This window comes from Schistocerca serialis, chromosome 8, assembly GCF_023864345.2.
Source record: "Schistocerca serialis cubense isolate TAMUIC-IGC-003099 chromosome 8, iqSchSeri2.2, whole genome shotgun sequence".
In the NCBI taxonomy this organism is placed as follows: domain Eukaryota; kingdom Metazoa; phylum Arthropoda; class Insecta; order Orthoptera; family Acrididae; genus Schistocerca; species Schistocerca serialis.
Window position 1 is genome coordinate 436,010,069 of NC_064645.1, and position 12,352 is coordinate 436,022,420.

Sequence of the window (12,352 nt, forward strand, 5' to 3'; positions counted from 1 at the left end):
TATAATTTAAATGTTTAATGCTAGGTGTTTAAGTGGTTGCACTCTTTTAATTATTTATATTTATACAATTATTTATCATTTAATACTAGTGATTCCCGAAAGGTTCTGGGACTTATTTATTTATGGACTGTTGGTATTAGCTAGAACGTTAGATACATAAACAGCACCATTCTACTGAGGCAGGTAGTTCAACTCCCTGTGTACTTTCTGTGTGTACTCAATACACACAATTTCACTGTGAAGCGTCGGCTCCTCCTGTCTGACAATACTGAGGTAAAGAATAAAAAATAAAACAAATAAAGTAATAAGAAAAACTTCAAGCAAACAGCTCACAGGTTCAAATATATTTGTTTGCAGTACGAAGTCAGTCAGTACTATTTGAGAGAAGTTTCATTTCCACAGTCACCCAGACTAATAGGAACAGAATGCTACACTGCAAAAAACATCTGTTACAGTCATGCAAACAACACAAATGCACATCATCCTAAAGAAATAAGAGAAGAACATTCTAGATATTTCCATTATCTCACAAAGGTGAATAAAAACATTCAGATTTGAATTAATAGCTTTGAAAGTACTTATAAAAGCAGGTAACTACTTGCAATTGACAAATATCCATAAACTTGCAGGCATGTAAGTGGACAATGTAAATGGAAAGTAGGCACTTCTCAAGATACTCTGTCAGATTATAAGCTAAGGAAATGTTCTCGGCTGACAATAAATGTGCGCAGCTATCACAAATAGTTGTCAAGTGCAAAATATTTTTATAAAAAGTAAAACTTACCTTTTCTGCATATTCTCTCAGTGAAGGTATTGGAACAACATTAGGTATCATAACAAGAAGACTAGCAACCACTGCATGGAGGTTGAACTTCTGAGCAGTACTCAGGGTTCCATTTGTAAGAGCCATGTCCTATTGGGCAAATACAGTATGTCACAGTTGTTGATACTGTCTAAGATTGAAAATAAATAAAAACCAAAAGGAATATTATTTCTGTATACCTGTATGCTTATGACAAGCCTCAAGAGATCCATGACAGTCTCTTCAGATGCCAGCTCTGCTATGAGAAGGGCTAATGTTGTATACACTGCTTCAATATTTTCCACAGTGTTGTTAGCCTGTTCTAAACTTTCATACAAACTTAGGTATATCTCATGGCCATGTTTCCTTATGAAGATTATATCTGGCCGTGAACTTTTTTCTAAGGTAAGTTCTAATTCAGAGATGTTCACCCTGGTACAGAGAAACAAAAGATACAGATGATTCAGTTCATTGAAACTACTAAGAAATTAAATAAGATTGGTAGCAATCATTGAAAGGTAAGCACAAAGTTTTACTGAATTCATATCTGAAAAATCTAAACTTCAATTAAGTTAAAGAGAGAACTCAATTTAGTCAGTTGGTCACATAGAGCATAATAGTCCACTTTGTATGTTAATATAATGAAATACAGGGTGTATCAAAAAGAATCATCCAATCTGGCACGTATATATTTCTGAAACTAATAAACATATACAATGAATATTGTTTTTTGATGAATGGGAAACTAAAAAATTTTTTTCATATCTTTTCATGGGTGTTCAATACGCCCCCCCCCCCCCCCCCCCCCGAAATGCATGGCACATGTTAATGTGATATTCAGATTGTTTCCACTCTGCAGCGAGTATGTCTTGAGTTACAGCTTCCACAACTGCTGTTATGTGATGTCTCAGTTCATTCACTGTTGTTGGTATGGAGGGACATAAACAGAGTCTTTTATGAACTCCCACAAGAAATAACCACATACAGTCAGGTCTGGTCAAATAATGTATGGCTGACTCACCAGTGCAACTGATCCATTGTTCAGTAATCTTATGATTTAAAAATTCCTGCACTTCCAGATGCCAGAGTGACGGTACCCCATCCTAATGAAGTCATTCAAATCAGTCTCCAATTGAGGGAAAAGAAAGTTCTTAAGCATATCGAGATATGTGCTTCCTGTAACAGTGTTCTCGGCAAAGAAAAATGGACCATATACCTTTTCCTGTGAGACTGCACAATGGGCTGTCGAGCTGCTTGGCGAATGGATTTCTGCAGACGCCTTGTGAAACTATGGTGGATGCGTTTGACGTCTGTGTCAGGAGATTTGCCTTTACACAAACAATCTATTTCTTGGAATTGGTCATGCCATCGTCTAATGCTCTGTGCTGTAGGAGGGCCCACACCATAGGAAGTACGAAAGTCACACTGAACTGTTTTTACTGACCCACACTGAGCAAAATGTAGAACACAAAATGCTTTCTGTTGTCCCTGCACCATTTTTACAAGAACTGAAGTGGGCACACACTGCTGCTACCTACTGAGAACCATGTAAAACTTGAGAGTCTGCTCTTTCCGACAGTATGCTGATCATGCACATATCCCAAACAACATAGTAGTTATGAATTTTTTTTACATTGGATGATTCTTTTTGATACACACTGTATTTTATCAAAAGTTGAGAGCATGAGAATCCAACACACTGACAGAGATGTACTTACGTGGGCTTCAGGAGCTTATCAAGATTTTGGTGTCTGTCAATGAGTGTATGAAGAATTTTTTGTACCAATAATCTCATATCAGGATCTGCTGCCAATGACATCCTAAGTAGGGGCTCCAGAAATGACATAGGGAATGTTGTGTTGAAATGGATGGTTTGGTATTTTGTGCCTACCTGCAAGAATTGAAAATAGACTATAAATATATGCACTAATACAGAAAACACTATGTAAAGTTACCATCACTCCCATTTTTTTCAGGACCATTACAATTTCTTTCCTGAATTTTTTCAGAATTAATTCCGGACACCTATTTGAACAGCATTTAACAATTATGAAACGACTTATCCCAAACTAGATTTTATATTAGCTGTACCGATACATTTTATTATTAGTTTTGGTAAAGTTGGCAAAACTGTTTGATAAAGAGATTCTACTCTTACCGAAGAGTAGCTACTTACATTATTTCTACCACCATATGTCATTTGCACGTGTGAAATTGTATCAGGCTCTGTTTTGTGCTGGGTAGTGTACTGCTGTTTTGCATTAGTTTAGTTGTTTTTCTTTATTGATAACCGTACTTCCTGACAACAACATGGTCAGTTCTTTGGACTCTAAAGGGAATGTGAGATTCAATAAATGTGCTTCCAATTTCTCGATAAATACCAATGGAGGTAAATATACAACTCCACTTAGAAAGTGAGAATCATAAAAGAGCAGTCTCTGCAGCAGCAATTAGTGCAGCATTAGCCCCTTAACACGTTGATATTTTTTTACATCCTATGTAACAAAAAATTGTAATTTTTTGTTAATTAAAAAACCCTTTAATGACTGAAATTACAAAAGATGTATAAAGACAGTTCATAAAGCTCCAAATAACAAGTTAAATTTTTTTGGAGATCACCAATAATAAAACCCCAAGTATTCACGTCCCCTGCACTTTGGCTATCCTGAAACTTCAAGTCATTTGTTTGTTTTTGTGTAGATGTGAAGTCAAACCACGTATTTCATGTATTTCACAATGGTTTCCTGTGAATGGAAACCTTGGAGGAGCTGGATGGAGCACAGTAGTTATCTTGTGCCATGAGCGAGCACTTGTCCCTCACCTGGCTAACTGTCATTACTATAAGTCTCCAATGAATTAACATGATATTCTTCTTCACTTTTGAGCCCTGAATTCAGTGTCAAATTCAGGATCATTACAGCTATCCATTTTTGGAAGCACTGTCTAAACAGTATCAAGTGACTTCCGAATTAACCATAAAAATCATGAACCTAGGGAAGCAGAATCTGTCAAATTCCTGGGGATATTTTTACAAAAAAATTATCCTGGTCTTTGCACATAAGTTACATGGCAAACAAACTAAACTGTCTAAGGTATTCACAATGACGATATTGTTCTATGCAAGTGAAAGTGACACTAGAAAAGTTGTTTGCCACAGCTTTATTGAAGCCATTGGCAAGATACAGAATAATGTTTTGGAGAAATGCAAGGAGTGTAAATAGAATATTATTACTTCAAAAAACTATTATTAGAAACACTTGTAACATTAAGCCTAGAGAGTCACACCGGCCTTTATTCAGGGATTTAAAAATTTCAACTATTTCATGTATTTGCATTTCTGAACTGTTAGTCTTTATCTGAACCAATCCAGAATTATTTATTGAAAACCCTTTTCAACATATATACGACACAACAAACAAAGCTAATCTCATGTTGCCAATTCATAGACTAAAACTCTAACCCTGGACTCCTCATTACATGGCTACTGAAATCTTCTCATCCCTATCTGAAATTCCTTCCTCGTGTCAACATGCTCTTATGACATCAATTTAGTTCGAATTTTTAACTTTCTGGACTTTATGCTGTTATGTCTATAGTTATGTCTATACCTAGTTCCAGTTGTAAACTGCCCTTTAAAAATTAATGCAAGTGAGTTTACTATCTCAGATTAAATTTTACATTAATATGTTATCCAATTTATATTAGCAACGAAGGGGAGTAAGATATTTGTTAATGACCCAACTTTTAAATTTCATGATATGAACTGTGCAGCCATGTTGCATCACATATTCTTGAAACTTTACTTCTGCCCTATTTCTGAAAAGCTATGATATTTATTCATTATGATTATTTAAAATGATAACTCTACTTGAGAGCTATCCAAAATAACCTTAACAATATTTTATTAAAAGTGTTTATAATTTACTAATATATAATTTAAATTGTTGTACTGTCAAATTCATTGAAATTGTATCTGTAATTAAACTTTTCCAAATTGTAGATCAGAACATGTAAGACAATATGTGGCCCATTTTTGGTGTAAGTAACAAAAATCATGTAATGACTTTTAGTTGTTACTCTGTAGATCCTACATTTAACAATGTATTCATTTATTTAGTTTTATGTAACAATTAATGGCACATGAGCCACAGAGGCAGTAGTAAGTCGAAGTGAGACAGTCAGAGGCAGAGAGTGAGTCTGCATTACGGTCTTTCAGAAGCTGTTCATGTTGTGACGGTTTCCTCAGTGTCGACATACTGCACTGCTATACTGGCTGAAAATTTTGAGGGTAGAAGTCAAACATGGACTATTTTAAATGATGTAGCTGACAGGTGCACATTTGTGTTTCACGGTTGTTTACTTTCACTTTTCACAGCGCCCCCGTATACACATTTAATATGGCCAGTTCACTATTGTTTAACTTTTTATAAGCCTCATTAATAGTTTTCAGGTGAACAATCACATACTGCTACAATAGTTTACTGTTGAATATCTACAAGCAGGAATAACATAACCATATAATTCACAGTTCTTTCGGAATAATTGGGTACGTATGGAACAGACACTGTCATTGTTTTAACAAATGGCCGAATTGTGTTACACTTATTTCACAGTTACATTGATAGATTGTTGTTGTTCTAACCTACACAGGTTTCTCGTTTGAAACTCAGCCATGGACTGACTGTCTTGGGACCCATATTTGGGCCCTTATATATCCTCACAATTATAGGTGCTGAGACAACACATTGTTTGGAGTTAAATTTACAGAAATTACAATTAAAACTTAACTCATTAAATTAACTGAATACATCGAAAAATTGGTTCTTTTTAACAGTTTCTTCTACTACAGAAGTTAGGCTGAATTATTTGTTTGAATGATGAAATTAACAAATATCATTTTGAAAAAAAAAAAACTGTTAATTGCTTTGGAATTAATTAAGGGCTGGCTTTGCTAACATATTTTCGAATAGAGACAAATTGATACTTTGAGAATACTATTAGTTGTTCCTTCAAATGTTTATAATTAGTACAGAATTTATATTTGTTTGTATATCAACAATAGAATTTAAGTTACGAAACCATCATTGATTTCACTCGATATTGGAAGTATTAACTAAGAATATTCAAAGTAAATTAGGATATCAATTACACACATAAAACTAAGCACAAAATTTGATCTGGTGTTATATTCCTTAAAACTGAGGGCCAACCTTTCTGTTTTATGAAAACACAGGCTATATTCATGTATGTTAATGGTAATTAGCTAAACTCGAAAAAACGAATTTAAGTAGGCAGATGGCAAAACTAGAGGGGAAGTAAAAATATCCCAGCTTGCTTTGTCACATCGTGAGCCTCTTTCAGAGGGTGTCAGACAAGAAATGTATATCTCAGCACTGTACACCCAAATCGGTCATAATATAAAACAAGAAAAGTGATATACTCTGTGTTTTATTTAAAAATTTATACATCAGCAACTTCAAATGCTGGGACTTTCTGAAGCAACAATCCTGGTGATATCAAAGTTCATAATATGGAGCAACTAAGTTATTACGTGACCTCTTATTAACTCTGAGTGAAATGTTCTAGTTTTCACTCATCTTCATGCCTGTGAATGATGGAGGCCCATACCACTAAGTCGCGCTGATGGTATGGTTGAGAATTCACTATTACCAATGTCCAATTACAGACAGAACTACAAAAACTGTATATTTTATTCTCACGCAGCGTCAGTGGTAATTAAAATGCTTCCCTCCTCTCACAAATTTAAGGGTGGAATTTACTATGAAAATTTATAATAAATTAAAAATGAAAATCTTTCACAGTATGGAATGAAGTTTACTGAAGATACGATTACATGCCATACTAGTGCAAAAATGTTATTATTTACTTATGGAATTTTTAAATGATGAAGATTTCTTTATAGACTAATAAACAAATTTGTAATTATTTTTCTTAATTAAGATTGTTTTTGTTAATTGTTTGGCACATTATATGTATCCCTGATACATTATCTATACAGACAAGTCTTCTGCCCTTTAAATCAATGATTTGTGTGTGCATGTTATGAGACAATAATATTACGATTCTGATTCTGAACAATACAGGAAAGAGGCTGAAAGCCCACATTTTTTGTAGAGTATTCACAGCTGCATATAGTAAAAGCAATGTCTAGTTGCAACCACCTCAACCAAAACACAACAGCCAGGCTACAAAAGTATGATTGGATGCCTTCTAATGGCCGAATATTTGACTGTTAGCACTGAAACAATTGTAAGTGAGGTTTTATTTTTTCAAAAGTTTGTTATTAAGTTGCCTGGTATACTCAGAATTTTAAGCTTCTGTAAAAATTGTAAAAACAAGATTAGTTGGGATTTTATGTTAAGGAATTAAAGTCATTCTTTTAGCCTGAGCCACTGGCAGTGAGGAGACAGGTGTTCCCCTGCAAGATATGCCACAGGGAAATGAAATAAGCCACAAGGTGGCACTAGCTACTATATGTTGAACGTCAAGCCCACCTTTCTGCAGAATGTATAGTTTAATTACATTTTCAGTATTTCATATGGATAATTACACCTGAAATTCTCGATGCTTTCTATATAGTTAATGGTGCATTGCTCTGCAGTTTAAATCAAGGCAGTCACCTGTTTTGAAATATCTATTTCTGACCTTTCTTTCAAAGCGTAAAACATAAAAACTGAAAATACTGCTCATATTTTTGGTTTTTATGTCTGTTATGACTTATGAATGGATGGTTCTTTCACTTCTGCATTTCATCGTAATGTTGACATCAGTCTAAGCTTTCCTGCGTCATTGTTCAATAAAATTAACATGTACTCTGTCCCTGCCCACTTGACTAAGTGACAAGTGTGTCTGAAATTCAAGTCACAATATTCTTTAGCACATCTCAATACTTTCTTGCTTAACAAATTTGTTGACATTGTTGTATCTCTGCTGTGTTCTCAATGCAGGTTACAAGTTCCAAAGATGATAAACAACATCTTCCAAATTTCATATTTACTTGCAGACAGGCAAATTAAAAGACATGCGGAGCTTTTGGCCACAGCCTTTGTCAGTAAAAGCGACACACACACACACACACACACACACACACACACACACACACACACACAAAAAACTGGCAACTTCAGCATCATGCACCAGAATGTAACTTCACAAGGGATTCAAGCAGCACCAGAATGTAACTTCACAAGGGATTCAAGCAGCACCAGAATGCAACTTCACATGGGATTCAAGCAGCAATCTGGAGGGGGCGGAGAAGGGCATGGGATGAAGTGTATGGGAGGGGAGACAGAAAAACATTATATGGTGGAGTGTGCAGAACTATACTGCCAACAGGCACAGCGTCTGGAGGTTGTGGGGCAGGGAGGTGGAGAAAAAAGAAGCAAAAAAGGAGAGGCACAGGGAAAGACTGGTAGATGCGTTGGCAGAGGGCTAGAAATAAATAGGGTGGGAGATGACAATGGGGAGGATATACAGGATGAAGGGGGTGAAAACTGTTGGATAGAGGGTGTGGGGACAGTATGTTACTGTAGGCTGAGGCCAGGATAATTACAGGAGTGGAGAATGTGTTGTAAGGGTAACTCCCATCTGTGCATTTCAGAAAAGCTGGTGGTGAAGGGAAGGATCCAGATGGCTCGGGTAGTTAAGCAGCCATTGAAGTCAGGTGTGTTGTGTTCAGCTGCATGTTGCACCACAGGGTGGTCTGCTTTGTTCTTGGTCACAGTTTGGCAGTGGCCATTCACTTTTTATTTATTTATACGTCAAGTTCCGTAGGACCAAATTGAGGGGCAAATCTCCAAGGTCATGGAACTTATCAGTACATGAAATTACAACATAAAAGTAATAACAGATAAAAATAAAATGTTTATGAACCCAAAAAACGTCAAGCCATAAGTTTAAGTAAATGCAATCAACAATACAATAAGAATCGGCTTAATTTCTTAAGGAACTCCTCAACAGAATAGAAGGAGTGACCCATGAGGAAACTCTTCAGTTTCAATTTGAAAGCGCATGGATTACTGCTAAGATTTTTGAATTCTTGTGGTAGCTTACTGAAAATGGATGCGGCAGTATACTGCACACCTTTCTGCACAAGAGTGAAGATGTCTGATCCAAATGCAGGTTTGATTTCTGCCGAGAATTAACTGAGTGAAAGCTGCTTATTCTTGTGAATAAGCTAATATTGTTAACAAGAAATGACAGTAAGGAATATATGTATTGAGAGGCCAATGTCAAAATTCCCAGACTCGTGAACAGGGGTCAAAAAGAGGTTCATGATTTTACACCACTTATTGCCCGAACTGTCTTGTTTCTGAGCCAAAAATATCCTTTTAGAATGGGATGAGTTACCCCAAAATATAATACCATGTAACATAAGAGAAGGGAAATAAGCAAAGTAGACTAATTTCCATGTCGAATGATCACTTACTTCAGATACCGTTCGAATAGTAAAAATGGCAGCATTAAGTCTTTGAACAAGATCCTGAACGTGCGCTTTCCACAACAGTTTACTGTTTATCTGAACACCTAGAAATTTGAACTGTTAAGTTTCACTACTCACATGTCCATTCTGTGAAATTAAAATGTCAGAACCGAGCGAGGTGACGCAGTGGTTAGACACTGGACTTGCATTCGGGAGGATGACGGTTCAATCCCGCGTGCAGCCATCCTGATTTAGGTTTTCTGTGATTTCCCTAAATTGCTCCAGGCAAATGCCGGGATGGTTCCTTTCAAAGGGCATGGCCGACTTCCTTCCCCGTCCTTCCCTAATCCGATGAGACTGATGACCTCGCTGTCTGGTCTCCTTCCCCAAAACAACCAACCAACTAAAATGTGAGGTTTTGTTGAATTATGTGTTAGAAGCTGTAAAAATGGAGTCGAACTGTGATTTAGCATTAGTTTATTTTCTAAAAGCCATGAACTTAGATCATGAAATGCACTATTTGAAACGGAGCCAATGTTGCACACAACATCCTTTACTACCAAGCTAGTGTCATCAGCAAACATAAATATTTTAGAGTTACCCAAAACACTACAGGACATAGCATTTATATAAATAATGACCTTTTGCTGTCTGTTGCTAAAGTAAGAGGTGAACCAATTGTGAGCTACTCCCCGTATTTCGTAATGGTCTAACTTCTGGAGAAATATTTTGTGATCAACACAATCAAATGCCTTAGTTAAATCAAAAAATATGCCTAGTGTTCAAAACCTTTTGTTTAATCCATCCATCTATTTCCCTTCTCACCCCTATGACACCTTCTACATGCTCCCCAAAATTCACAAACCCAACAATCCTGGACGCCCCATTGCAGCTGATTAATGTGCCTCGCTGAAAGAATTTTGACCATCATGGACAAAAACCTCCAACCAATTGCCCATAATCTAGCCTCCCATATCAAAGACACCAACCACTTCCTTCAACGACTCTCCACCATCCCCACCCCTTTACCTCTTGGGTCTCTATTCATCACTGTTGACGCCACCTCCACATACACCAGCATCCCTCAAGCCCACGGTCTTACCGCTATTGAACACTAATTTTCCAAATGTCTTTAACACTCCAAACCAACTACCTCATTCCTCATACACCTTATTAATTTCATCCTAACCCACAAATACTTCTCATTTGAAGGTAGGTTTATAAACAAATCTGCGGCACAGCCAAGGTCATCCGCATGGCACCCTCCTAGCCTCCCAAAACACCAAACCCCTAGTCTGGTTGTGATATCTTCATGATTTGTACTCAGAGCCACTACACCCTATCTTTGTTCCTTCACAGCACCAACACCTTCTTTCCCATCCTCTTCATGTGGTCTTCCTCAACCCAGCGTGCTACCTTCCTCGATGTTGGCCTCTTCCTCTCTGACGGCTCCATCCACACCCCTGTCCACAATTAAACCCACAAACCATCAACAGCAGCTGTCAGAATGTTGATGGTCTCACAAAGGCCTTCAAAGATGAGCGCTATCTCCCAGAAATAATATGCCAACAGATCTCCCATGCCATTTCCCCTACATCCTCAATCCTCCCACCACTCCCAAGAACCAACCACAAAGGAGTGTCCCCTTCATCATCCAATACCGCCCTGGACTGGAACAACTGAACCACATCCTTCACCAGTGCTTTTATTACCTATCATTGCGCCCTGAAATGAGGAATATCATGCCCAAGACACATCCCACCCCTCCCCTACAGTAGTGTTCTGTTGCCCACCCAATCTCCACAGCATCCTACTCCACTCCTATGCCACTCCAAATCCTAGCCCCTTGCCACAAGCATCATATCCCTGTGGAAGACTCAGGTGCAAAACCTACCCAATCCATCCACCCAGCACTTCCTATTTCAGTCCCGTCACAGGTTTATCCTACCCCGGGCCACCTGTGAAAGCAGCCATGTCATTTACTAACTCTGCTGCAATCATTACACAGCTTTTTATATTGGTATGACTACCAACCAGGATGAACTGCCACTGCGAAACTGTGGCCAAGAGCAAAGTAGGCCACCTTGTGGCATAACATGCAACTGAACTTAACACACTTGATTTCAATGGTTGCTCCACTACCCAAGCCATCTGGATCCATCCAGCTTTTCTAAACTGCACAGATGGGAGTTACCCTTAGAACACATTCCTCCACTCCTGTAACCATCCCGGCCTCAACCTACGGTAACATACTGTCCTCACACCCTCCACCCCATGGTTTCCACGCCCTCTGTCCTATCATCTCCTTCCCATTCTCATCTCCCACCCATTTATTTGCAGCCCTCTGTCAAGACATCTGCCAGCCTTTCCCCACTCTTCTCCTTTTTCTGCTCCTTGTTTTCCCACCTCCCTGCCTCACAACTTCCTGATGCTGTGCCTGTTGGCAGTCTAATCTCTGCACACTCCACCAGACAGTGTTCATCCGTCTCCCCAGCTGTACCCTACTATCCCATCCCCTTCTCCGACCCATCCAGATTGCTGCTTGAATCCTATGTGATGTTGCATTCTGGCGTAAGATGCTGGAGTTGGCGGTTGTGTATGCATGCTTGCATATATATGTGTGTGTGTGTGTGTGTGTGTGTGTGTGTGTGTGTGTGTGTGTGTGTGTGTTTAACTGACAAAGGCTGTGGCCGAAAGCTTTGAGTGTCTTTTAAATGTGCCTGTATGCAACTTGACATGTCTTCTTTACTGTAAGTAGCACTCTGTCTTTTCCTACATTGTTCATATTCCTACCTGGAGTTTCCATTGTTTGAATTATTTTGTATTTACTTTGACTTCACATAGAAACTCACTATGCCCCTATGTAAAACTTATATTGTTCGCGGTGAAGAGTTTTCAATTCATATGCAAAATTGATCTCAGAAAATATTGTTGGATGGTGAACATTTTGTAATTGTGCTGGTATTCATGAATGGACAGGAAGCTGTCCATCCACAGATACAGGATGGGCACTGTATTACTATGTTTCAAGTGTAGACTGTATCCTGCAGTCATGGACGCATTGCCAAGTACACACAGCACACGCACGAACATGCCACACTGTGAGA

General features: G+C 38.0%; 1 protein-coding gene across 2 annotated transcripts in view; it reads right to left on the reverse strand.

The window, feature by feature from the left end:
- The window catches only part of LOC126416493 (protein EFR3 homolog cmp44E), an 85,147-nt gene that overhangs the window by 41,999 nt on the left and 30,796 nt on the right, over window positions 1-12,352 (reverse strand). For both annotated transcript variants that reach the window (XM_050084233.1, XM_050084234.1), the window contains exons 11-13: window positions 2,521-2,693; window positions 1,003-1,234; window positions 785-913 (exon numbers count right to left, since the gene is read on the reverse strand). In XM_050084233.1, the coding sequence (XP_049940190.1) occupies window positions 785-913; window positions 1,003-1,234; window positions 2,521-2,693 (534 nt within the window). The remainder of the gene's footprint in view (window positions 1-784; window positions 914-1,002; window positions 1,235-2,520; window positions 2,694-12,352) is intronic.